The sequence below is a fragment of the Phallusia mammillata genome, chromosome 4 (assembly GCF_965637545.1).
Source record: "Phallusia mammillata chromosome 4, kaPhaMamm4.hap1.1, whole genome shotgun sequence".
NCBI classification, from domain to species: Eukaryota; Metazoa; Chordata; class Ascidiacea; order Phlebobranchia; family Ascidiidae; genus Phallusia; species Phallusia mammillata.
This window is the reverse complement of record NC_137255.1, coordinates 21,101,806-21,128,589: the sequence shown is the minus strand read 5'-3', so window position 1 is coordinate 21,128,589 and position 26,784 is coordinate 21,101,806. Positions and strand designations below refer to the sequence as shown.

The following is a 26,784-nucleotide window of genomic DNA, read 5'->3' as shown; positions in this document are numbered from 1 at the left end:
AGGCGTCTCAATAACAACGCTAGTCATCATATGTTTTTGTCGGAAATTGATCATCAGAAGGTAGATTAAATCAGAAGGTAGAATAAACCCTCACATATGATGAGCAATTTAGTTGTTCGCGTCTCAATAACAACGCTATTCATCTTATGCGTTTGCCGGAAATTTATCATCAGAAGGTAGATTAAATCAGAAGGTAGAATAAATCCTAATATATGATGAGCAATTTAGTTGGTCGTTTGTCAAAGCTACATTTGTTGATATTTTGTCTTACCTATGCAGATTATTAGATAGCTGTTGAAATTTGTTTTGTAAAACGTTTAGAAGAAAAATTACTGACAAGACAATGAAGTATCTGGTGGCTGTGCTGTATTTGACCGTTTTGTCTGGAACATGTCTTACCGAGGGTAAGGTTTTAACACCGAAATCAAAATGTTTTAATAACGTTCATCAAGAAAATAAGCACATGTTTAAGTCATTTGCGCAGCAAACTAAATAAATACTGTAGGCTAAATGTAGGGAACAAATGGTGAATATGCAACATATTTGGAAAGCGATGTTTTCTTTTTAATGCGATTTATGTGAATAGCCCAATACCTCTAGGGTTGATTTTTTTCTGGGCAGACGATTTACCATCACAACGTTTCAATCGAATGCACAAAGTTCGCCTAACGAGCCATAACACAGAAAATTGTACCTATACTTGACAACGCGGCAACGACTATAATATCCTTTTGATGCGATTAAACTGGGTGTTAAATATTTTTGTCAAGAATATGAAAAACGAATTGTTTATTTTATTTTCTACAGCACAAGTGGTTTGCCATAGTGGAGCACGGACTTCGCTCAATGGTGCTGTGCAGACGAATACCTACATGGGAACAACCTGTGCGGCAGGCCAGACTTGCCAAAGCACTGTATTTTACATTGCTGGCACTCCCTCTGGCGTCCGTAAGTTTGAAATGAGTTATGCCAAATAGTGGATAAGAATGTTATGTTTATAAGTTTAACTTTCACACTGAAAGTAAGTAAACTTAACTTATAATTCGATCCCTAAATTCGAGGTCAAAATAATCAAAAATAATCTATTACAAAAAAGGTCTTGATTCGGAAAAACAAATTACTTTGCACATTTTAACATACAATTTATTTAGATATTTTGTAAATGGGAAATCTCTCTTTACATTATTTCGCTATGATTAGGTTATAGTTTTGACTCTCACCAATGACCGTGTCAAAATACCAGCTGTGTGTCATTTTTGTTATGTCGCTGCTTGTTTGGGAATATTTCACGGCACTATGAAAACCTTACAACAAATAGCAGCGTAAAACCGCATTGCGTAACAAAATGAAAATATTCGTAAGGGCGTTTTTGTTGGGTGAGGCTATATGGTAATTATTGCGCTTCGGCCTAACTATCACATGAAAATATAACGTTAAGAAAACATAATTTAAAAATGTCGTCACTTGCAAGTGCATTTGGTTAGAAGTGTGTTTGCCGATAAGGATTTCTGATAAAACTGTTAGTCTAAAACAACCTTTAGTTTTACATATATCTGTAAATGCGTGTGTGTGCAAAACGTTTTGTCTATAATGTTATCTTTTCCAAAATTCGATTTGTTCAATTTAGAGACCATGGAGTTTGCTGGTTGTTTCACATCCACCGTGCCGGAGACAAATTGTACAGCGTTGGCGACAACGAACATGGTGGCAACATATCACAACTGCACACAAAGCTCGTGCAATACGTTTGTCTGCAACGCTCCACTGCTACCTAGCGGATGTTCCAACGCAACTCTGCAAAACGGTAGGTAACAGTAGAGAAATGCTTAAAGTTAAAGGGTCAATGCAAACCATTTGGGAACGTACCTTGAGTTAAGATGTAAAATGACCCAATACGAGTGACATCATTTCTTTTTTCTGCACATGGATTAAATATGATAATTAGGTTGTAAACAAAATATAAACTTTGATAAGAGTAACTTTATGTATTCTGTAAGTACCAGCCTTAAATACATACATTTCACCTAACAGACATCTTCAGTCTTATTTTACTTGAATGCTCACATTGAGTCTCTGGTGATTCGTGATTGTATACATGTTGTTAAACACAAATGTATTTTTTTTCTGAATGTAAAGGTTTTAACGAGTTATAAAACTTATTTTATATTCGCAGATATTCAGGTGCTGCCTCAGTGCACACTCAGAGAAGCTTACGCGAAAGTGATCATGTGTACTGAAGATATTTTATCGGGATATCCCTATACAGGCACCACCCAATGCAAGTATGAAACTATTGGTTTAACCTGTAATTACCAGACTATACTTAAGATTATTTGCGCTCCACTTCCTTGCCTACAAAGCTTGTTTTTGTTAGAAAATATTATCTAATACAGAGGTGCTACCCAGGCGATCTTTAAAGACACATTTATTCTCCTGACAATGCTTTTTTGTCATCGATGAACGTTTATAGTTACAAAATTTTGTGGAACCCTCTGTCACCTGTTACATAATTTGTCTTAATGTTTACTTGCTTTTATGTTTTTCAGAACCAACATCAACTCGGCAATGTCTTGCGGAGTAAACGTATTGAACACTTGCCTTGCCGGTTTCTGCCCTACGATTTTGGATTCTATCCCTTTTGAGCTTCGATCGGCATACCAGGTAGAATTTTTGCAATTTGGAAACAGGCGTAGATAGTCTTTACAATTAAAGTCACTTTTAATGTCCCAACGTTCTAATCTAAATCCTTCTAACAAAAACTTCTAACCAAGTTTGTTGTTAACAAAGTTTATGAATAATAGCATTCATTCAGATGTTGGTATAAGATTTAGTGAGTTTTTTTTTGGTTATTGTATTATTATTAATTTGTTCATTCTCAACAGATGGTCATCGCAGCGGCTGCAAATTTTACCAACATCGACACAGTTCTGGCTTTGATTCCAAACGCCAACCTTCGGGCAGAGATCCTCAAGGCCGCCTGCCTTAATAGCGATGCCGTCTTTCTTCAAAACGTAACTGCGTTGCTGAGCATGGGCAGCCAGAACATCACCAGTCAATTGACATTTGACAACCCGGTGTGCGACAACACTTTGATTCTTGACCTGTACAACGCTGCTATCGCTGAGATACCAAACATACTGAACGCCCAAACTCATGCTGCGCTTTGCACGTAAGTTCACCATATCGTATCCGTATATTTTTTTTATTTAAGGCAGCGTAAACCAATCGTAGTTTGACCTGTCTCTTCAGCAAACACTAATGCCATAGACGGCCATACATCTGTGTCGTCCCCCCCGAGTTAAATGTAAATGGGAGCGAACCCGAATTTGTTTTAAATAATCCAAACCAGGTCCTTAAATTGTCAAATTGGGAGTACAAATGAGGACAGCTTTGAAGACAAAGCCAGTAATGTCTATTTTGTGCAAACGGAGGTCCGAACCGATCGAATCTGTGCGATTCACTTAAATCATGAATTTAGCCTCCATACGGCACTTTCTATCCTAATAAAATGGTAAACTCTATTGTGATTGAATATTTACAATCCGAGCTCACAGAAATGGGCACCTTTAACTAGCTTCCCCCTTATTTGTCATTTACTTTGTTGTTTCCATTGTAAAGTCCGATCAACAAGCTCCAGAGTATGGCTGTGAACGCATGGATGACAAGATGTAACAAAACTGCGGTAATAGAACTTCTTCGTCCCCTGTTGCCAGCAGAATACTCTTCACTCTTCCCCAGCATCGAATTGGGTATAGACATCGTTGAAGGATTCCTGGTGAATTACGTGTTTCCAGGTTGTACTGGTGGGTACAGGTTATATTTCAACACATACTCGCTAGCACATGTTAAATGCAAAGAGTAAACTTGGTTAAATAGCCATGTGAGTTTGTGATGGCGAGATAGTTAAAGATGCAAAAATGTTAAATGTTTAAACCATCTTTTTCTGTTCTATTGCTCATAACTAAATTTGACATTGCAGCACCAACGATGTCCACCACTTCAGGAGTGGCAAAAATGCACCAAGAGTTCCTTCAGTCCCTGTTGGTCGGTGTTCTGACCACTCTGACTGCCGCGGCACTGTAAATTGCTTTTGTATAGTAATCAACAATTTGTTATATTTGTCGATTGGCTGTACTAAATAACACAAATGCAAGTAGACAATGATATTTTTGAAAATGTACATGATTTGTTGCTTTATTGGCTTTCACAATCCTTTTTTGCTTTCAAAATTTATTTCGTCTGTATAAATATACTTGCAGAGTTATCTGAATTTTCCTTCAACTGTGTAGTCCAAATTTTACCCACACAAAATAATAAATCGTCCGTAGTTTTAAAACTTGTACAAAATAATCTGAACTATATAACCCATGTGATATGATGATTGTATCAAATGCTATGAACAAACAATATAAAAAATTCGAATGTATAATTTTTTTCTCGAAATAAAGTTTATGATATATTCTATTCCAGGAACAGAGAAGATACATAGCTATAAAGTTTACTATCAGAGCATACATTAAAAGGTGCCGCATGCTGCCTGCTGTCAGCAACCACGCCCATTCAATTTATACGCGGGGGCAATAAAGTCATTTTACCAGCACAGGGGCTGAGCATGAAGCATTAGCATACAAGTGCTGTACAAGTTTAGTCCATTTGTCTTAACATACAAATGGCGTTCTAAGGGATTATCCAAGCAGTTTGTTACAATAGCTTCATTGGCTTTTGTACAAACTTTTGTATTTTATATGTTTGGCTGATAGAAAAGCTTTCGTCGTAATCAGTCAGAAACGTACCAGTGGGTATATGTTCGGTTTTATTGTTGCTTCTGATTATACGTGCACTGTCGCTTTTTTGTTTTTGTTTTTTGCTCGTAACGACAATGGATCAAGGTTAACAAGATTCAAAAAAATAAAAAGTAGAAACTGACATTAAAGTTATTAATCAAAAGCAAAAAAAGAGCGAGTATATGCTGAGTTGGTTGGTAATGGAGGTGTTTTGCGTGTTGCGAGTGAAGGAAATACCGTTTCCTCGTAGACGTTTGTAATGCAGCAGCAGGCGGTTTTGGGCGTTTTGCGAGCGAAGGAAACACTGTTTCCTTGAAGACAAGGTGGGCATCGGAATGAAGGCGTGAGTTATAATATGTTTTTGCCGGAAATTGATCAACAAAAGGTAGATTTAACCCGTATATTTGATGAGTTATTCAGTTGGTCGTTAAACTACATATTTGCTTATATTTTGTATTACCTATGTAGATTATCAGATGGTTGTTGAAGTTTGTTTTGTAAAGTAGTGGAAAAATACAGACAAGACAATGAAGTATCTGGTGGCTGTGTTGTATTTGACCGTTTTGTCTGGAACATGTCTCACTGAGGGTAAGGTTTGCTATAATATTTAAATAAAAAATATGGTCATAACGTTCAGCACTGAAATAAACACCCGTTATGTCATTTCCGTAAATAAATAATGTAAACATCGTTCCAGGGAACAAATGGGAACTACGCTAAGTATTAGGAAAACGATGTTTTTGATTCAATGCACTTTATTTAATTGACTTTTGACTCAGGGCTTCCGTTTTTTTTTTCAGGACAAGCCAATTGGTTAACATTCACAACGTTTCAGTCAAGTCACTGAGCATTTTTAACACTGAGCATAACAAAGAGCAAACGTTACCTACTTTTCACAAAGGCAATGACATAATATTATCTTGATGCAAGTTGAACAGTGTGTCAAGTACTTTTTTTCGAAAATACAAAAAACGAAAAGTTTTTTCATGTTTTTAAAAAAATATCAGTTTTATATATTTTTTACAGCTCAAGTGGTTTGTCATAGTGGAGCAAGGATTTCGTTCAATGGTGTTGTGGAGACAAATACCTACATGGGAACAACCTGTCTATCAGGCCAGTCCTGCCATAGCACTGTGTTTTCCATTGGTGCCGCGTCCTCTGGCGTCCGTAAGTTTGAGTTTAAATATGCAACATGGTGGATAAAAAGTTTTGCGCAACTTTGATATATTTGAGAAAAAAAACTTGGACTTTGAATTTGCAACTTTGACAAAGAGCAAGTAAACTAAACGTACAATTTAATCTATACCCTAGGTTCTCAAGCTTTTTTTGCCAACATTTGCAGATAAAATTTCTCATCTTTTTGGGCCAAAAACCAAAATGATCTCACAACCAATTGGAAAATAATATCACGATCAGGTTTTTATTCGTGCACGACATTGTAAAACTTATTTGGTAAATTTTATTTTTCTTTAAATTTTATTTTAAAGAAATTTATTCACATCTTAAAATATAAGTTATAACTTATGCTCCCCGATATTTTTCTGATTAAAACCTCCGCTTTACACTATTTCACTATGACTAAGTTTTAGTTTTGGCTCACCAAAGACCGTTTCAAAATACCAGCTGAGTGTCATTTTTGTGATATCGCTGCTTGTTGGGGAATATTTCGCGGCAATCTGAAAACTATACAACAAATTAAAGCGCGTTAAGGCAACAAATATTTGTAAGGGCGTTTTTACTGTGTCTCCTTTATGGTAATTGCGCTTTGGTCTAACTAGCAGTAAAAGTCAGGTGAAAATGTAACGTTAAAATGGGTGTACCAAATTAGATCGATGAACCTATTGGTGTAATTTGAATTGGTGTAATTTTCGTTCATTTTTGCACGATTTAACTGTTCAATACAGCTATGCATAGAAGTGCCAAAACGTTGTTTCCTTTTGTCCGTTCCAATATCATAAACATGTATTTGTTTCAATTTAGAGACAATAGAGTTTGCTGGTTGTTTCATACTTGAAACAAATTGTACAGCGTTGGCGACAACATATCACAACTGTACACAAAGCTCGTGCAACACTTTTGCCTGCAACGTTCCACTGCTACCTAGCGGATGTTCCAGCAAAACTGTGCCTAACGGTAGGTAACAGTAGAGAAGCGTTTTATGGATCAGTGTAAACAGTTTGGGCTCAAGACCTCTAGGTGACACGTAAAATTGACTAATAAAAGTGACAACATTTTTACGTTCTAAACATGCATTATATGTGATAGTTAGGTTGTAAGCAAGCAGTAGACTTTATAAGCTTAACATCAAAAATAATTTTATCAGCCTGTACATGCATATATCTTACCGAAGTAATAGGCATCTTTAGTATCTTATTTTAATAAAATGCTTACACGGAGTCTGAGATGACATGAACATATTATTTTTATAATTTGTATGTTTTCCGAACATCAAGGGTATAAATCCGTTTCATATTTGCAGATATTCAGGTGCTGCCTCAGTGCACACTCAGAGAAGCTTACGCGAAAGTGACCATGTGCACTGAAAATATTTTATCGGGATATCCTTATTCAGGCACCACCAAATGCAAGTATGAAACTATTGCATGTCTGTTCAATGTGTGATTAATGAACTACAGTCTATTTAAAACTTGATTATTTTCCCACACAAACTATTCGTTTTTTTCTCCCTTCTCGACTAAACTTCTATTCACAAGTTCGGGAAATGTTTATTTCCAGGCTGAAATCAGTGTTGACAGTGTTGTAAAAACAAATTAATTTCGCTAAAAAGCATCTTCAGTGTCTAGAAAGCAATAATAGGGATTCGCTTTTTCGCTTTTTAGCGAAATTAATTTGTTTTTACAACACTGTCAACACTGATTTCAGCCTGGAAATAAACATTTCCCGAACTTGTGATTTATAAAATGAAAGGTGGAAATCGTTGCGACAATGGCAATAGAATAGGGAAAGATTCCCAGAATAAATTTACCAGGATTTGAAACTTCTATTCGTTAAGTTATCGCAAATATTATGTGTCAAGCAGAGGCTCTGGTATACCTAGGGGGTCCTAAAAGAATAAATTTAAAATTTGTTTTGTCATTGAGGAACAACATCAATGTTTGGCAGATTGTTTTTAGATAGAATGTAAGCGGGTCCCTTTTTTACCAAAGTTAACTGCTATATTGCTTAAAATCATAGCTAACCTGTTACATAACTTGTCTTAATGTTGCTTTTATGTTTAGAACCAACATCAACTCGGCAATGTTTTGCGGAGTAAACGTAATGTACACTTGCCTTGCCGGTTACTGCCCTACGGTTTTGGATTCTATCCCTTTTGAGCTTCGATCGGCGTACCAGGTTAGTTTGTTTGCATTTATTTGGGAACAAGCATAGATATGGGCTTTATTGGAATTCACTTTAAATTTCCCAACGTTCTAAATCCATGTTTCTAACAAAGTAATGTTTTGTTAACCTTTCGATTTGATTTCCATTGATGGCTTATTTTGGGTATTATTTTAATAATGAGCTGTTCATTCTCAACAGAGGGTCATAGCAGCGGCTGGGAACTTTACCAACATCGACGCAGTATTGGCTTTGATTCCGGACACCAATATCCAGATAGAGATTCTCAAGGCAATTTGCCTTCAGCGCGATGCCGTCTTTCTTCAAAACGTGACAGAGTTGCTGAGCACCCTGAACATCACGAATCAATTGACATTTGACAACCCTGTGTGCGACAACACATTAATTCTTGACCTGTACAACGCTGCTGTCGCTGAGATACCAAACATACTGAATGCCCAAACTCATGCTGCGCTTTGCACGTAAGTTCACCGTATCCGACGCTTAACTGACTATGTCAGTGCACAGCTATTTGTTTGACTTGCTTCTTTCGGCACTCACGTCATCCATTCAACTTCGACGTACTTTGGAAACAATCGCTTTACTGCATTCTTTCAAAAAGGTTATTTGCCGAAACATATGTTTTTGTTTTAAACATGAGATAAAATTTCGTTTCTTCGGTGTCTTATTTAGATGTGAGAATTTATCATCCCATAACAAATGATGACATTGACGGCCGTACACATGCATTCAAAGCATGCGAAGAGAGAGTTGTAACTAGGCTTGCTTGACTTGTTCAAATCAAAACCCGAATTAGGCTTAAATGTCACTTTGCGACGAAAATGAGAACAACTTCGAGGTCAAACAGAATAATGTCCATTTTATTTAAATTTAGGTCCGAAACAGTCCACAAACAGAACCCGACCAAAAATCTTGGTGCGACAAATATGTACCATCCTGTTAGATTCTGATTTCAGCCTCTAATTAATTGCATTTTCTGTTATTGGATGAGACAAAAGAAAGAAAACTCTGCTGCGCTTAGATCCCTTACTCACAGAATAGGACACCTTTGAAAAGCTTTCCCCATATTTATTATTTACTTTATTGTTTCCATGGAAAGTCCGATCAATAAGCTCCAGAACATGACTGTGGAGGCGTGGAGGAAAAGATGTAACAAAACTGCAGTAATAGAACTTCTTCGTCACCTGTTGCCAGCAGAATACTCTTCACTCTTCCCCACGATCGAACTGGGTATAGACATCGTTAAGGACTTCCTGGTGAATTACGTGTTTCCAGGTTGTACTGGTGAGTGCACGTTTTATTTTAACACACTCGACGCTATCACATGCTAAATATTAAGAGTAGATTTTATGAAAGCTGGGTCATGGTCGATTTTATGATAGCGAACTGGTTTATGATGTTAATGCACGTGTTTAAAAAAATATATGTATTTTTTGGCACTATATAGGCCACACTCCGAACGATTTACCTATTCAGTACTTGCCTAACCACTTTTATTCTATTTCTTTCCTCTTAACTCAAATTTACTTTGCAGCACCAACGATGTCCACCACTTTGGAAGTGTCCACTACTTCCGGAGTGGTAAAAATACACCAAAAGTTTATTCAGGCTCTGTTGATCGGTGTTCTAACCACTTTTACTGTCGCGGCACTGTAAATTGCTTTTGCATAGTAATCAACAGCTTTGTAATTTGTTTTATATGTCGATTGGCTGTCTTAAAGAACGCAAATACAAGTAGACAATGATATTTTATAAACGTACATAATTTGTTGCTTTATTGGATTTCGCTTAATCTTTGCATTTCTTATTTCTTTTGTATAAATAAACCTGCACATAAATAAGTAGCGATTGCGATATTAATTTGTGCAAACTTTGCAATAATTGCTTACCAAAACAGCTGGACTTGATTCGCTAGTTTAAAGCTTGAGATAAAGTCAAAATGTCGCAGTTAATTAGGATGTACATGCGACTTTGTGATCTGGTGTCCACGTGTTTTAACCGTATGTTTCGTCCCGTGCTGTGATTGGATGCTGCTTTGTATGAAATTTGTGCAAGAGCCAATCGCAAGAGCACAGTTGTGCAGTTTACCGCCACGTATCCAGAATTTATAAAACGCACCGCTGATGCTGTAATTTCTCACAACAGTTTCAGCCCAATTGCAGTCACTCATAAATGCTTGTTTTATAGTAATGCGATTGTTTGCCAATAAAACCTGAATATTTAAATAAAGGTTATTATTATTTTCCAACGACTTGTTTTTGTTTCTTAAACATAATATTTGAATAAGTGTGCTGATTGAATGAGACAATAAACAAACTGAGGTGCAAAAAACCCTGTTTATCGAGATTGATGACACTGATTGATCAACAAGACTCTGAGTGAGGACGAAAGCTCAGGTAGCCTATATCTACCACACGTAATACCTTTCGGCGTAGAGCTGTAAACGGGCCTGAAATCGAAGCCCGAACCCTACCCGAACCCGACCGACAAGACCGGCCCGACAACCCTGTCCTGGCGTGCCACCGCACTGTCCGCTGGTTTTGTACAGAATATACAGAGACTGGTGTGCCAGATTCTTTGGTCTATTTTTAACTCTCCCCTAAGGAAGAGTTTTTTTTAAAGTGTGAGACATTGCCGTGCAATTAAGAACCCATTGCCGTTTAATTGCAAAAATAGTCTTGTGCAAAATAAGCTCCACCCGTATCTATCATTCACTTTATTGTTTACATGTTACAGTTCGATCAACAAGTTTCAATCCAAACCACGGCTTTCCCAACAGCTGGTGTTCAGAACATACTTTAGCGTTTCTGGAAGTTGTGATGTGCACAAAAACAATAATTGCTCTTTTGCACTAAAATCTTGCATATGATTGTGTTGTCCATGGTTTCTATAGCTTGCTTTAAAAACATACTATAGAATCTTGGAACGAACTTCTAAAAAGATTCAAAATTAGGAAGAAGATTGTGAAATGAATAATGAAGAACGTCTTGCTACAAAATTTTGACAATTTTAAACCATTTAAGCCGAAGCGAAATTTTTTTTGGGTCCTGCTCCAATTAAAGACATTTATCTCTCAGCAAGTTTAAAAGAAATATTTTTCAAAAGGCGCATCGAATTAAGAAACGCCCACATTAGCAAGCACACCGTTGAAGTGAGGTGTTCTTCTTTTAAAGTAAAATTATATTTGGCAAATTTGAACATATATTCTGCTAGCTAATCGTGGAAAGTACCACGTACGTCAGGTTGTGTGAATACACGCAAGCCCTGCGTGATGTGGGGAAGCAAACAAGTAAGATGAGCCTACTAATAGACATTTCAACATATAAGGATACAATTTTCAATAAGTTGCATATAGGGTCAGTTTTAAATCAGGAAATTATCTACGTAAATACGTGCATCATCCATTCATTGTGTTTATAAATAAGCTGAAACCGTATACGGAGGGTACATTTTTAAACCATTTAGGTAAATGTACTTATTTCAAATGGCACGAGAACTAACGAAATAAACATGAAACATGAGTAAAAATCCAAAACAACATTAAACCTAGACTGTTAAAAGTAATGTTTATATATTTCTCTATTTTATGTGTTTCGTTGATTTTACGATCGCTTATTCCATACATACAGGAGCCGGTAACAGCGCAGTGTGCTTTATAAAGTTCGACTGATTTGAATACAAACTGTACCTGTTCGAACGTACGTCTAGTCTATGCATTTAGATAATAAGGTGGCTCTATAACAGTGGTTCTCAAAGTATGGGTCGCGCGCTGTGGTGATTCAATTCTGCCCAAACGAACTTTGTTCATTTCAATTTTCAAGTATTTTTGATTCTCAGTCCTGACTGAATTATTGTATCATAGGCATTTTATGTGGCTTTATCTTAGTAACCTTGGAGTAGTGCAGCATAAGTAAATGGTTTTCTGAGGGTTTTGATAGCACCGTAGCCAAAACAGCCTCACTCGACAACGCTATACAACAAAATGAACCAATCAGATTATAACATGCAGACAATAGCCTTCCAATTTTCTATTACGCACACGGCGATTGTAACACGTTAGCACGGGGAATGATAGGAGGTTAATCATACGAAACTGAACTTGGAAAGTAACAGTTAGCGTTGATAACAATTCATACAAAAATAAATTTTTGTTGTTTGAGGCTTGGGTCGCAAGATGTTCATAAAGCTCAGATTTGAGTCGCGGTCAAAAAAGTTTGAGAACCACTGCTCTATAAAATCGACGCACAACTCACGACGATGGCAGTGGCACGAAAACAACAAGTGTCGTTATAAATAACAATCGTCCGAGTTGTATAAGGAGGGTCTGATGTCGAATGAGTTGAAAGCAAATATATTAATATTAAAACGCCAGGTTTAACTTAAAGATAATTGATGTGGTATTTTTTTTATCAGATCCTCTTATTCCACAAGTTCTAAACATATGGAGAAAAGACTTGAACTGCGTTTACAGTACATTTATTTGTGAACAGTTTTAAACTTGCCATTTGTGGGCATATGTGTAGAATATATTGTAAACGAAAGCACTGGATGAGGTAGGTTTTCCTGACATTTCCAGATTTCATAAGGTACATTAACTGTTTAACTTCAAGGCTTCTACTATATTTCGCTACAGTAGTGTTTTCATAATTGGGTCACAACTTCCTTGATATTTGTATAATCATGGCACTTATTACAAAACATTTTGTAACTTGGCACAGACAAAGTCATACACACGATTTCAACGGGAAAACAACCTTCCAAACAATCGTTTACGACTACGGTGTACAAACTGAAAAAAGAGCCGGGGTTTAAATCTGCATGATTTTTGTGAACATTTATACAACTTTATTAACCGTATTGTACAGAGCTAATCGAATTTGTGGTTGTGGTGGCTTTTGGTCAAAGATCTTCTTTTCCAATAATGAACCGAGCAGGAATTTCATTTAAAAGTGCTCTAAATCAAAGCGCACAAGATATTAGTGCAGATTTTCTGTGACAAAGTGCCGATGGTAGAAAAGTAAAAGATAGTAAGATGAGGTTGAACGAGCTACTGTTTTTCATCACTGTAGAAAAGGAAGACGCCGGAATAATAATGTGAGTAAGCAATAGGTTTCTGCTGAAAACTAATTACCAAAAAGCAGATTTAACTCCGTACATATGATGGTTGGCTACAAATTGGCAATTATTTTTGTTTTCGACCCACTAAACAGATTATCATATTAAGAGAATTTAAGATTAACTTTTGTTTTGTACAACATTTCGTGAAATAATTACTATGAGGACAATGGATTATCTGGTGGCAGTTTTGCTTTTGACTGTTGTTCTGTGCGAAACATGCCTCACCGAGGGTAAGTTTATCAGTTAAACAAAATAGAAAAAAAATATCCTAAATAATTCTAGGAAACAGGTAAGAAATATGCTGAAAGATAAAATAACATTGTTTATCGCTTCAGATTAAATAAAATAGCATTTCATCACAATACCGCGAGTGTTTCTCTATACAACGTTGCTTGATGTGTAAATCTAATGCATACAAACCTTTTTTTCCAAATTTGGCATATCACCAAAGTTACTGCCCGCTCACAGCGAGACACCGAATTAATATTTTGACATGCGCAAACACAATTTAAAATATTTCTGACAAGAATATGATAAACATTTTTTATTTATTGATTATAATCTATCTCTGTAAAAAACATATTTGCTTTAACAATTTGCTTTTTACAGCTCAAGTTGTTTGTCAGAGTGGGAGAAGAACTTCACGTAATAGTGTTGTGCAAACAAACTCCTACAAAGGTACGACCTGTCGAGTAGGTCAAACCTGCCAAAGCACTGTGTTTTACATTAATGCCAGTCATCAGTCCTCTGTCATAGGTAAGTATGAAGTTTAGCATGTTCACCTATCTTTTGTATCGTTAAACGTATAAGTATACTGTACTTTAGTGTTGAGAATACCTCTAACTTTGCATGTGATGCAACCTAAGCGGTAAAAAGCGGTGCGTTTGTGTACGTTTGGTTTCCAATAGAACTCGGTTTTGCGAAAGTTTATTTTTGCAACAGAACAATTTGGTAACGAAAAGGTTCAAAAGAGCACTGTACCTTCTGATGTTAAAACACATCCTTTCCTAAATTTAGATACCGTGGAGTTTGCTGGTTGTTTCACACCTACGGGATCTGAGACAGATTGTACAGCGTTGGCGACAACGAACGGTGTGGCAACATATCACAACTGTACACAGAACTCATGCAACACTTTTGTCTGCAACGCTCCACTGCTACCTAGCGGATGTTCTAACGCAACTCTGCAAAACGGTATGTGACACCAAAAAGCAACAAAAACATTTCCCCACAGAAGTGATCTTGGCCGAATGGTCCGGCGCTTCTGACCCATATACAGACATAAAAAACCCTGTTCGGGATTCGTCCCCGGGAGTGTCCTGGGTTCGAACCCCGCGAAAAAAAAGTGATGTCGAATAAAGTTTTGTGCTTTCTAAATATAGAAGCTGATAAAACGATACATCAGACGTTTGATATTCTCAGATATCCAGATTCTACCTCAGTGCACACTCAGAGAAGCCTACAAGAAAGTAATCAATTGTTCTGAGAATCTTTTATTCGGATACCCTTATTTAGGCACCACTCAATGCAAATACGAATTTTTAAACCGAATTTGTTTCTGAGCTATAAACTGCATTTTGCGTTTTTATTTTTTATTGCTGTACTAGAACGATTTTAGTTTGTTTAATTCCTCCGAAAACATGACTTTGACTGCATAATGTATACTGCAGGATGATCTTTGAGGCAGAGCAACAAGTTTAAAATTTCCATGGTGGTGATTTTCGTCATTATAATCGCTTGCAACGTTTTTCATCAAATTATGAATGCAACAGAACTCACAGTTTTGATCGAAATTTGCTTTTGTTTGCATTGGATCTGCAACATTTTCTGAAAGATTTTGCTTTTATGTCATTTTTCAGAACCAACATCAATTCGGTAATGTCTTGCGGAGTAACCATGGTGTCAACTTGCTTTGCCGGTTTCTGCCCCACGATTTTGGATTCTGTTCCGCTTGAGCTACGAACGGATTATCAGGTAATGTCTGGAGTCTGGACAATTAGGAAACAAATTGTAAACACGCTTTAAATGTTGGGAAGTTAATTTAAAATGCCCCAAACGTAACACAGCAGCTTGTCCCGAGATTCTAAAAATTGGCTGTATCCATCGTGAGCAAATCAATTTACAAGTAACAGTGAATTTTCAGTAAGCTGAAGTCTACAAAAGTTTTAAATACCTAGTGACAAGAATTAAATTACATTTCCTATTTTTCTTCGCGAACCAACTCCTATATCGCGACATAATGATTGGTTTTCAAAAAGCGCATTATTGTTAACAATCACAACCGAGTTTATGGTTAAAAGCAAACAGCCAGAAGACGTTATGTGTCTTGTTTTGTTGACCGTTTTAAATTTTAAATTTTGTTTATTTGAACAGAGGTTCATCGCCAGGATTGCAAACTTTGCCAATATCGACGCAGTGTTAGCTTCGATTCGGAATATTGACAACAAGACCAAGGCAGAGATCCTTAAAGTTATCTGTCTTCAGAGCAATTCCGTATTTCTACAAAACGTGACACAGTTACTGAGCAGTGTGGTCATCGAGGATGAATTAACATTTGGCAATACGTGCGACAATACATTGATCCTAGACCTGTACAACGCCACTGTCGCTGAGATACCAAATATACTGAACGCCAAAACTCATGCGGCACTTTGCACGTAAGTTCACCGTTTTCTTTGCTTTACAAAACATTGGTTGTTTGGTCAAGTGCGACAAAAAGCCGATTTTTTCTGGCGAGAGTTGGTAAAATTGCGGCACAAAGGAGGTCGGGTGTAAAGTCAGGTCCGAATTAAGCCATTCTACAACCCGACCCGAAAAACCCGGACTGGGCTCCAAAACTCTGTGCGACCCACTTAAATCCGTACTTTTAGCCTTTGACATAACGTCAAGAAATTAGAATTTGCTGTGCTTGAATGTTTAAGAAATTCTTGTTCACAAAATCTGACAGTATCCTTCACTTTATTGTTTCCACACCAAAGCCCAATCAACAAGCTCCAGAACATGGCTGTGGACGCATGGAGGACCAGATGTAATAAAACTGCGGCAATAGAGTTTCTTCGGTCCAGGTTGCCAACAGAATACTCTTCACTTATTCCTACGATCGAACTGGGAATAAACATTGTTGAGGGTTTCTTGGTGAATTACGTATTTCCAGGTTGTGCTGGTGAGTACGAGTGTTAACACGCACAAGGCGCTGTCGCCTGTTGTGTACTGAAACTACATTTTAATAAAAGCTTGGTGTGAGCAGACTTTAACAACTTTGTGATGGTGCACTGGCTAACGATGTTAATGGACATAAAAGTTTTGTACATAATCTTTTTTGCCAGTTAACGCAAGAAGCCACATTTAAAATGACTTACATAAAAAGCTACAATACTTCGGCTTAGCATGTTTTTAATTCTTGCCTAACCAGTTTTATTCTGTTCGTGTTCTGTACATGACTTCGCAGAAACGACAACCACTTCAGGAGTGGCAAAAATACATCAAGACTTTCTTCAGTCCCTGTTGGTCGGAGTTCTAACCACTCTGACTGCCTGTAAATTGCTTTGTCATGTTAATAAATAGATTTGTAATTTGTTTTATAATTCGATTGACTGTCTTAGAACTTGTGACTCTTGGAGAACGCAAATGCAAGTGAGAATGATATTTCGTAAATATACATGATTTGTTGCTTTAATGGCGTTTGCTCAATCCCTGTGTTGTACGATTTTAATTAATCTTGTGTAAAACTTCTAAATGTTAAATGTAATTTGGACTACAGTGTTTGATAAATACTTACCGATTCGGAATTTGTTACTGTGTATTTAGGCAATTATTACCATTTCTTCTGCATATATTATTTTATTGTTTACATTTTAAAGAAAATTACAAAGAAGTAATAAGCTTATTGCTTTGAAACTTTTGTGAAAACATGCTGAACTATGATATATTGTAGTGTTTTATTAAACCTAAGGTATACAGTAATCCAAAAAGCAAATCTAACCATACAGTTTACGTAATGCATGCTAAAACTTCCGGTTCAACCCGATGCACGCACACAGCCTTGTCATCCCCTATGATCGGTTCTTTATTGCACTCTTACCAATAGCGCGTCATGTTCAAAAGTTGAGAGCAAAATTTCGTTTGGTCAATGTTCAGCAGATAATCGCGCGTAAAAGACCAATGGTCGAGCGTATTAATATGTAGATAATTTCCGATTGGGAAGTACGTCAGGTTGTGCGATAACATGCAAACCACGCATAGTGTCGGAAATTAAACAACAATCACCATCAGCATACTAAATTAAAGTTTCAACATATTACAACTATAAGCTTATTCTTACTGGTTTTTATACAAGATCGATGTGTCGGATTAACAAACAATCTACAAATACTGTTTCCTATCCATTATTTGGTTAAATTTTGGTTAAATCTATTTGAAACCTTTTGTTAGTGGTAGTGTCCATCAGCAATCTATGCGATATATTGGCCCAAAAGCCTGGAATGACATTCCGTCAGATCTTCGAAATGCCAGTTCAGCAAGACAATTTATTGCAAACGTCACTTCGTTTTGTTCACACGAGTTTTAAATATCACACTACCCTAGACTCTCGCGCATCTTAACAATTTCAGGCGACTAAATCTAGAGAGTATTTTTAGCCTGTTTTCACATCACAGTAACTTAACTGTTTATTCATAAAAATACAGCGTCATGATTTTGCCAACGCCGATGCCTTGCTTGGTGCACGTTTTTTTTCTTTCTTTGTTTGTTTACAAATCCACTAGCACCGGTTCTGGTAGCGCTGTCTTCATGCATGCTTGTATGTGCACTAAAATGGATTGCATGCCAATATTAACCACTCACACTCACAAGTTTGCAGTGTTTTTGTTTTCATTAAGATTTCACAAGCTTTTATCACATTAGTTTTAGACAAACACAGCAAACCGTAAAGTAATAAGTTAGTCTTGTATATGTGCTGATTTATATTGCATAGGCTACAACCTGGAACTGGTAAATTGCTGCCGTGTTGTGTTTTTTATTGTTGCAGGGTAATTACAAGTTTGAAGCGTCCTTTTGCCATGCGTCCCGAGTAAGCTGGGCTGACAACAACCGATTCAAATGCATTTCTTTCGGCATTTTTTCTTTTTTTTGCTTTTTGCTTTTTTTGTGCTTATTTTCTGTTCTTTTTTGTTTATTTCTTTTTGTTCTTGATGTGTCTCATGAATAATGCTTTTATTACCATTTCAAATGGTTTAAATTATTTTTAATCCTCATTTACTGTAAATGATTTAATTACCAACTCTGTTAAAGTAACAAACTGCAGTTAGTTTAAAGTATACTATTACTGTAAAGTGTTATTCCCTATGTGTGTGTGTGTGTGTGCTCTTCCTTCCGGCGCTTGAAACTATCCGGCAGGGTTTCTTTCGGTGGTTTCTTTTCCTGTCGAACCCCACCCTCCTTCCTAACACGGGTGGTTAGATTCTAGGGCCCCCTCGACTGGTCCCACCAACGTTCCCCCCAGTCGTGTTATACTCACAGTGCGCCTAACTCACTTTCTGGTGAGCTCCTGCCACATAACGCTTCATAATACGGTGTAGCTGCAGCGCGTTTAATCATGATCCACCAATTGTGCCCTCCACTTTTTTGCGCCCCATAACGTCTTAACGTTGCGCAGCTATTTCCGGCTTGGTGATTGTCTTTAGTGCAATTGTGTCGCTATGTTTTTTTTTCACCAAGCGAAATAAACTCAACTCAACTCAACTCAACCAGATACCCGTTTTAGTGTATTGATTCCAAATTGCCAGAAAAATATGGCAAAATGTAACCAGAACTTAAAACAAAAAAGCAATACGCCAAGAGTTTAACTAATGTTTTTTAAGTATTTCATTTTTTCATGTGTGTTGGGGATTTTAGATTGCTGGTTTTGATACACAACCGAACAGAAGCGGGTAACACCAGTTAAACGATGCCCGAAGTTCGATTGATTTGCATACAAACTGTAAAGTATACGAACCTATGGTCTTTGCATTCAAGTTATAAGGACCACTACTTACATCATGACATGCACAACAGTCGCTTACTTGATCAAAAGATAGAGCCACGGTGCTTAGTAAAGTAGACTCAAAGTCACAAAGGTGGTAACAGCTATAAAGCAACCTTCTGTAATTGATAATCATGGCCGGTTAGACGTACAAGTGACAAACAGGGTGATGTCACTTGTGTTGCAAGCAAATTCCCAGACCGGATAGTTTATTTTATTTAAATGTGGGCAGTAAGTCATAACATATATAGTCTGTGTTACACAATTTCGCTGTAATTGATTGCAGTGCAGCATTTCCATTATCTGAACGATAAAGAATGTGGTCATTTTATTTTATTTCTGATTCGATCCACTTTTGCAGCGAGAACTAAACTTATAGACCTAAACTGCCCTTTTGCAGTACATTTGCCGGCGGGCTGCTTTATACATTATAAGTTTATACATATATATAACAAGTTGAATATATTGTAAACGGTTACACTAGATGGGATAGGTTTTCCACATTAATCCTAATTTTATGGCGTAAATTGAATGTTTCAATTAATTTTATGCGTCAGTATGCATACATTTAGTGCTCACAATGCCCAACCAACTAATGATAAAAGTATTAGAGTTTGCACTTCCGTGTACGAATTCATTACCTCTTTTACGAGCTATTTAAATTTGGTGATTGTGGTGGTTTAGGTAGGTTCCAGATGTCCTTCTCTAAAATAAACCTTTAAAAACTGCTCTGAAACAAAGTACAGTCATTGGTGTAATTTTTCAGTCTCTAGAAATAAGACAATGAGTTACAGTTAAAATGGTTTTTATCACAAGTATTTGCTTTTAATGAAGATAAAATCGTTTTCTCGTAAAAAAAAGTAGGCGTTGTAATAACAAAGTAAGTGAGAGTTAGGTTTCTGTCGGAAGTTTATCATCAAATAGTTGATTTAAACTCGCGTATAATGGATAAGCAACAGTTTTGTCGTTTACCTACCTAAATTATGAGATGAAAATAGTATAGTAGGTTGATTGTTTTAAAACAATTTTTGGAAATAATTACTGACTAGACCAGGGGTTCCCAACAGGGGGTACTCGTACCCCTTGGGGGTACGAGATTGAACATCAAGGGGTACGAAGATGCTTGGGTCCAAAAGCAGATTTTCAAACAGATTTCACAGTATAGTTTTGTTTTGGAATTGTAAATGATATTATGCCATTACGGTCTTTGCTTTAAAAAGAAGCAATTGTTGTTATTAAGCAAGAAGTCTCATTGTTACATAACAATGTTGTTTTTGCTTGCTGCCAGCATTAAACAGCAAGGCACACAGTTAGGGGAAAACCACAGATAAAGGGGCATTCAATGTAGCCTTGCTGTAAATCTGCTACAAACGGTTTACTAACGAAAGTAGGGAGAGGCGAGGCAAAACGGACACTGCATTGTTTTCATATTAAATGAACTGTACCATTTTGTTTTGCGTAACTAGAATCAAGACTAATAAATGTTATGTAAAACATTGGAAACTGCTGCTCTTTCTAGAGGTCTAAAATAGAAAAAAAACTTGAATATGATAACCTAGTTTTATTCTTTGATAAAATGTTTAGTAAAATATTTTTACAAGTTTAGAATACCGGTTAAACATCTAATGGAGCTATAAAAGCCATTTCGTTTAGCAATATATCTGAAAAATTCCATCAAAGTTTTTTGGGGGGTACGAAGAATGCTCTGACCTGACAAAGGGGTACGGGCAGCAAAAAAGGTTGGGAACCCCTGGACTAGACAATGGATTTTTATCTGTTTGCTGCTTTATTCTTTACTGCTTTGTGCGGCACATGCCTTGCCAAAGGTAAGTTTAATATTCAAACTAAGGATTTACATGATGTATAGCTGCTAAATGTGTGAATTATATGAGACTCCTTTTATGCGTTATTATTTTTTTTTTCAGTCATACGCTGCGTCTGTTCCTCGCGTTTGGTTAAGAAAGAATGCTTTAAAAAATTTTAAAGTTACATATGCGACAGTTAGTTATCCGAAGAGCACCATTATAAAGTTTCAATAGCCAACTTTCTGGTTTATTTAGGATTTCATCGCAAACTCGGTGTAAAGTATTTATGTTTAGAAAACAATATACGAAAAAAGTATTTATCTATAAATAACCAATTTTTTGTGACAATTTTATTCTCACAGCTCAAATTGTTTGTCACAGCGGAGAACGAACTTCGCGTAATGGTGTTGTGCAGTCGAATTCTTACAAGGGAAAGATTTGTCGAGTAGATCAAATCTGCCGAAGCGCTGTGTTTTACATTGATGCCGGTTCCGCTGGTATCGGTAAGATTAACAATTCTAAACTTTGGTCTCGTTTAGGCCTACATTACTTTCTTATTTACCTCATATGTCCGCTTTACGATAAAGATTATACTGAAGTTATGTTACCAAACCAACCCAGCAAAACTGGTTCAAAATCAAAGTCTATATGATATTTTTTTGACTTTTTTAGCTTTTCGTGTCTAAAGTGGTAAAATAATTCGAGCTACATGAGGAAAATTACATATAAACAAATGCATGTTAAAAAACCATCACAATAAATAGTTTTCATCAACAAAGGAAAAGTATTTTTGTGTGTTTGTCACCTAAGCAGTAAGCGGTAACGGTTCGTTGATATTTTGTTTAATGACGTAAAAACTTTTAAAACAAAACTATAGACGGTAAAGAAAAAGTTGAGTGGGACATTCCTATTTTCAATACCAAAACTCATGCTTTCCCAATTTAGAGACAAGGGAGTTAGCTGGTTGTTTCACACCAACCCGGCCAAAGGGAAACTGTAAAGCATTTGAGATAACAAACATAGCAGGATTCTACAACTGTTCGTACAACACGTGCAACACTTTTGCCTGCAACACTCCACTGCTCCCTAGCGGATGTTCTACCAAAACTTTGCAAAACGGTAAGGGGCAATTAGATCTTGGGCTTGTTATGTCATGACAAGATATAAGACCCGGGAGTTTAAATTTAAAATATACATAAGATTACATGTTAAGATCAACTAATTACGTATATCGAACAAAAATATTTCTGCGAAAAAAAATCGTCGAATTAGTTTATTCTTTCTGAATATAACAGTTCGTTAAGCGATACATAAGGCGTTTCAAATTTGCAGATATTCAGATTTTACCTCAGTGCACACTCAGAGAAGTCTACAAGAAATTAATCAAGTGTTCTGAGAATCTTGTATCTAGATACCCTTATCGAGGCACAACACAATGCAAGTACGCTACCATTTAGCTGATGTTTGTAAGCTATATTTTTCATGTTTTTATTGTTTGGTGCATTTGTTATCAAAGAACGCTATTTTTTTAATTTCTCGAAAACTCTCTGAGTTTACTGCGCGGGGTGTCGTTTAGGGCAGTGCTAGAGGTTTGAAACTACTCTGGTGGTTGTTTTGTGATTTAAGATTACTCGTAATAAGTTGCAACAAATGCCACAGATGGGGTTAAAACCAGCTCTCAAGACATCAGTGCCACAGAAACCTACAGTGTTTTAAATGTTATTAAAAAATGTGTGTAACGCTGTAATCCTTGTCGGATTTAAATAATCGAAAATACCTATAACAATTCCATGTTCTTTTTTCATGCTTCTTTTATGTGTTATTTCAGAACCAACATCAACTTAGCAATGTCATGCGCAGTAAAAGAATTGTTAGCTTGTCGTAACGGTTTCTGCCCTGCGATTTTGGATTATTTTTCCGAGCGTCAATCGAAAAACACGGTAAGATACAAGAAGCTGATAAACGATCATAGACAAGTATGCATGAAAGTCACTTTGCAATCTTCCCAACCCACTTATGGATAGAAGCCAACGTTTTGATGTGGGTATACGATTCGCTGCTTTTTCTGACCGTAATTCGAGCTGTTTATTCTGAACAGACGATCTTCGCTAACTTCACCAACATCGACACAGTATTGGCATCGGTGTCCAACAACGAAAACACGCAAATTGAGATCCTTAAAACCACCTGTCTTCAAGGCGATTCTGTCTATCTCCAAAACGTGACAGGGTTGCTGAGCACTCTAAACATCACGAATCAATTGGCATTTATCAACCCTGTGTGCAACAACTCCTCAATCCTAGACCTGTACAACACTGCTGTAGTTGAGATACCAAACATACTGAACGCCCAAACTCATGCTGCGCTTTGCACGTAAGTCCACCATATCCTTTGCGCTTGACTGAGCATTTGTCGTGATTTATGGACCCGTACGTACTTTTTGAAATGGCGGCTTCCATTGGTCATGTTTATAGCCGCCCGCATATTATTCACTTTATTGTTTCCATGGTAAAGACCGATCAACAAGTTACATGTCATGGCTGTAGATGTATGGAAGACAAGATGTAACAAAACTGCGGCATTGCAGCTTCTTCGGTCCACGTCGCTCACAGAATACTCTTCACTCTTCCCTACGATCGAAATGGGAATAGACATCGCTGAGGGCTTCCTGATAAATTACAAGTTTCCGGGTTGTACTGGTGAGTATACGTTTTATGTTAACACATACGTCGCTGTGGCGTCTAACAATTCAAGAGTGCGTTTTATTGCAAGATTGGCTGAAATAGCCAACTTTGTGATGGCAGACTAAAAATGTACATTACTTCGTTTAACTTGTCAACTGTTTAATTCTTATTGCCTAACCCATTCTCCTGCTTTTCAATTCAATTCGCTTTTACAGAAACCATGTCCACCACTTCGGGAGTGGCAAAAATACATCAAGAGTTTCTTTGTTCTTTTTTGCTCGGTTTTCTGACTACACTCACCACAATGGCCGTGTAAATTGCTATATCAATAGCTTGGTTATAAAGTCAGCTGGCTGTCAAAAAACAAAACAAAAAAAACACACAAATGCAAATAGACCCTGTGCGGTTTCTTAATTAGACCAAGTATTTTAACGAATTACTAAATGTTAAATACAAATTTGTTTGCAATGTTCATTAAATCTGGAATTTGTAATGTCAGATTTAAAATTGGTTTCTGTGCAAAAATACATCATTTACTATTTCGTTTACATAAATAAACTTGCACCTGAAAATAAATTTCCGATGTAACCGTATTGTCTAAATTTTGTACCATGTACAAACAGACCCTGAATATATAACCCATGTGATATTTAAATAAATAAATAAATAAAGTTTTGCTTGCTTTGAAATTTTAGAATATATTTCTTGATCAACTTTTGAAACCATAGGCTACTCTATTCTTTTGAGAGGATTTCGATAAGAATATCGTTTAAGAATAGTAATTTTGGTCTAAAGAAATGAGGAGAGTAAAACAACATTGGCAATTTTAAAACAGTTCTAAATGACGTGATTACAGCTGTTCTTAACTTTTAGGACACGAATCTAAAGATAATTTAAAATTCTTTAATAAAAGACATATCGCAAGAAGAATCAATCAATCAATCAATTGTTTATTTGTTTCAGCGCCCAAGCATAATCATAGGTCAGGTGACATATAGGTAAACGTGTGAAATAAGGATTGAAACAAAAAGGGTGCAGCTGGAACCACAATTGGCTATTTTTTAAAAGCTGACCCCCTCGCAAGAAGAACGCCCCATTAGTAAGCTTGGGGTGGGTTACTTTATACTAAAATTTTGTACGGTAAGTTGTAAAAGTAACACACAAGCCCTACATAAAGAGAGAAACTAAACAACAACCACAATGTGCATGCTAATCAAACATTTAACATATAACGACACCTCCCCTAATGGGCTGCATGTAATGTCATTATGTCAAGAAATGATCTGGGTGAATACATTTATCATCCAATTTTGTGAGTCTTCTTGAACCATACAGGGGACACATTTTTGTTTTTAGATTGGTTTAGGCAACACTATAATAGTCTACTTAGGATAAAGGAAAAATGTGAACAGAACTTTACATGCAAAAAATACGGTTTGACTGGTGAACATTTTTTGTAGTTTTTTTTTTCAGTATTTTAGTTTTTTGTTTGCGTTATGATCGCTTCTTCCACACAAATATGTACGGGTAACAACAGCGGTTACATAAACTCTGATTGATTTGCATACAAACTGTGAACGAACCTAGGTCTGGTCTTTGCATTTAGGTAACAACGTGTCTTGTCTGCATCATGACCAGCGTCACAGCCGCATAATAGTTCTATTAGATCGCACACAGTGCTTCGTACAGAAGACTTTACGCTACACCGGTGGCACCATCGGCAACAGATAAAAGAACAAACTTTTGAAATTGATAGTGATGACAGGTTAGAAGTGAGTGAACTACTGTCGGTTGTATTGCAAATAGGTTATTTCACATAGTCTACTATTATAATGTATTTTTTTAAATCAGGCGCCGTTTTTTTAAATGCTGTCAGTAGTAAAGATAATCACCAGTCATTACAATGCAACTTTTTATATCCAGGAAAATGATGGATGTAGTAATTTTTATTATATGCCTGACCACATCCTATAATGCGGCAAGTTCCACCCCTATAGATCTAGACTGCTATTTTGGCCAAAGACGCACAGCAAACGGTACTATACTGGAAGACACTTTTTATCCTGTTATCTGCGTAGATGAGTGTAGACTACGAGCTGGATATATTATGGACGGTAGCAAAAGATTAGGTAAGTGTTTCAAATAAAGCTGTTTCAGTTTTTTTAGAAGAACAGCAAATTTTATGTCTTCTATATTTAGATCTGTCAAAATGTTTTAAGGCCTTTAGTGCATAGAATGCCAAACTTGCGTTCCAAAGCTCCTACTACCAAATAAAAATTCATGCAGGGGTGTTAAATGTTTGTCCATTTTTATCGCCGTTGCTGCTCAACATTTAAATGTTTCATACCAGCTAAAGTGCTCTTAAACCTTCCTTACACAAATAATTAATCTTTTTGTACAGAGCTGGTTGAATTTAGTGATTGTGGTGGTGTTGGGTCGATATGTCCTCCTTTGCTAAAGAACCAACAAACAACATTTAGACGTTGCTCTGAAACCAAGTGCACAAGCCCATTGTGCAATTATTCTTTGACTTCAAAAAAGACCTATTTTACTACAACAACAGGAAGCACTTTAGGTAGTTATAAATCTTGATCACGTTCATTTATTTACTGTCAAAACTGTGTGTAAAAGGCTGTAATGTAAAGAAATAAACCGTTTTACTTATACTCTGCTTTGCAGAATCATCAAGTTTTTCAACCACAACAAGCTCAGGAACAATGAGACTTTTTCAAAACCGGCTCGGCACAATGAGCGTTGTGATTAACATTCTTATTGCAGTAAACAACAAGTATTAATTTTCCTGGCCATCGTATTGCTAACTTACGATTTAACATTTTTACATTCTTTATGGTGTCTTTGCCTTCTTCCTTAGTTCTTCCTTGTTTTTATTATTGTCATTTGAGCGATCCTATTTTGTTTACAGTGCCACATGTGCACAACACAATCGTAATTTTATGGCAAGCATTCTGTAATCCACAGAGAGATAGTGATAGTGTTAGTGTCTGGTTTAGTTT

General features: G+C 36.6%; 3 protein-coding genes across 3 annotated transcripts; all 3 read left to right on the top strand.

Annotated features, from left to right (window-relative positions):
- Positions 1-291: 291 nt before the first annotated feature.
- LOC145224657 (uncharacterized) lies at positions 292-4,437 on the top strand. Its single transcript, XM_080091197.1, has 8 exons — positions 292-404; positions 808-948; positions 1,628-1,804; positions 2,174-2,282; positions 2,547-2,661; positions 2,883-3,169; positions 3,619-3,803; positions 3,980-4,437. The coding sequence occupies exons 1-8, from the start codon at positions 344-346 to the stop codon at positions 4,081-4,083; spliced, it is 1,179 nt and encodes a 392-aa protein (XP_079947323.1). The 5' UTR covers positions 292-343; the 3' UTR covers positions 4,084-4,437.
- A 300-nt stretch (positions 4,438-4,737) lies between these two features.
- Positions 4,738-10,459, top strand: LOC145225285 (uncharacterized). Its single transcript, XM_080091976.1, has 9 exons — positions 4,738-5,169; positions 5,253-5,372; positions 5,811-5,951; positions 6,765-6,917; positions 7,264-7,372; positions 8,024-8,138; positions 8,325-8,605; positions 9,244-9,428; positions 9,679-10,459. Exons 2-9 carry the CDS (start codon positions 5,312-5,314, stop codon positions 9,798-9,800), a joined length of 1,167 nt encoding a protein of 388 aa, XP_079948102.1. The 5' UTR covers positions 4,738-5,169; positions 5,253-5,311; the 3' UTR covers positions 9,801-10,459.
- A 4,665-nt stretch (positions 10,460-15,124) lies between these two features.
- LOC145225344 (uncharacterized) lies at positions 15,125-17,064 on the top strand. Its single transcript, XM_080092032.1, has 4 exons — positions 15,125-15,236; positions 15,636-15,919; positions 16,241-16,425; positions 16,711-17,064. The coding sequence occupies exons 1-4, from the start codon at positions 15,141-15,143 to the stop codon at positions 16,824-16,826; spliced, it is 681 nt and encodes a 226-aa protein (XP_079948158.1). The 5' UTR covers positions 15,125-15,140; the 3' UTR covers positions 16,827-17,064.
- The last annotated feature ends 9,720 nt before the right edge of the window (positions 17,065-26,784 follow it).

What these genes read in the sequence shown, in the direction of transcription:
- LOC145224657 (XM_080091197.1), top strand. Translation starts at nt 344, where the DNA reads ATGAAGTATCTGGTGGCTGTGCTGTATTTGACCGTTTTGTCTGGAACA. An exon ending in CAACGCAACTCTGCAAAACG is followed by an intron (nt 1,805 to 2,173) that starts GTAGGTAACAGT and finishes TTATATTCGCAG; the next exon opens with ATATTCAGGTGCTGCCTCAG. An exon ending in ACTCATGCTGCGCTTTGCAC is followed by an intron (nt 3,170 to 3,618) that starts GTAAGTTCACCA and finishes TCCATTGTAAAG; the next exon opens with TCCGATCAACAAGCTCCAGA.
- LOC145225285 (XM_080091976.1), top strand. Translation starts at nt 5,312, where the DNA reads ATGAAGTATCTGGTGGCTGTGTTGTATTTGACCGTTTTGTCTGGAACA. An exon ending in TGCCGCGTCCTCTGGCGTCC is followed by an intron (nt 5,952 to 6,764) that starts GTAAGTTTGAGT and finishes GTTTCAATTTAG; the next exon opens with AGACAATAGAGTTTGCTGGT. An exon ending in AGCTTCGATCGGCGTACCAG is followed by an intron (nt 8,139 to 8,324) that starts GTTAGTTTGTTT and finishes CATTCTCAACAG; the next exon opens with AGGGTCATAGCAGCGGCTGG.
- LOC145225344 (XM_080092032.1), top strand. Translation starts at nt 15,141, where the DNA reads ATGTCTTGCGGAGTAACCATGGTGTCAACTTGCTTTGCCGGTTTCTGC. An exon ending in AGCTACGAACGGATTATCAG is followed by an intron (nt 15,237 to 15,635) that starts GTAATGTCTGGA and finishes TTATTTGAACAG; the next exon opens with AGGTTCATCGCCAGGATTGC. An exon ending in CGTATTTCCAGGTTGTGCTG is followed by an intron (nt 16,426 to 16,710) that starts GTGAGTACGAGT and finishes ATGACTTCGCAG; the next exon opens with AAACGACAACCACTTCAGGA.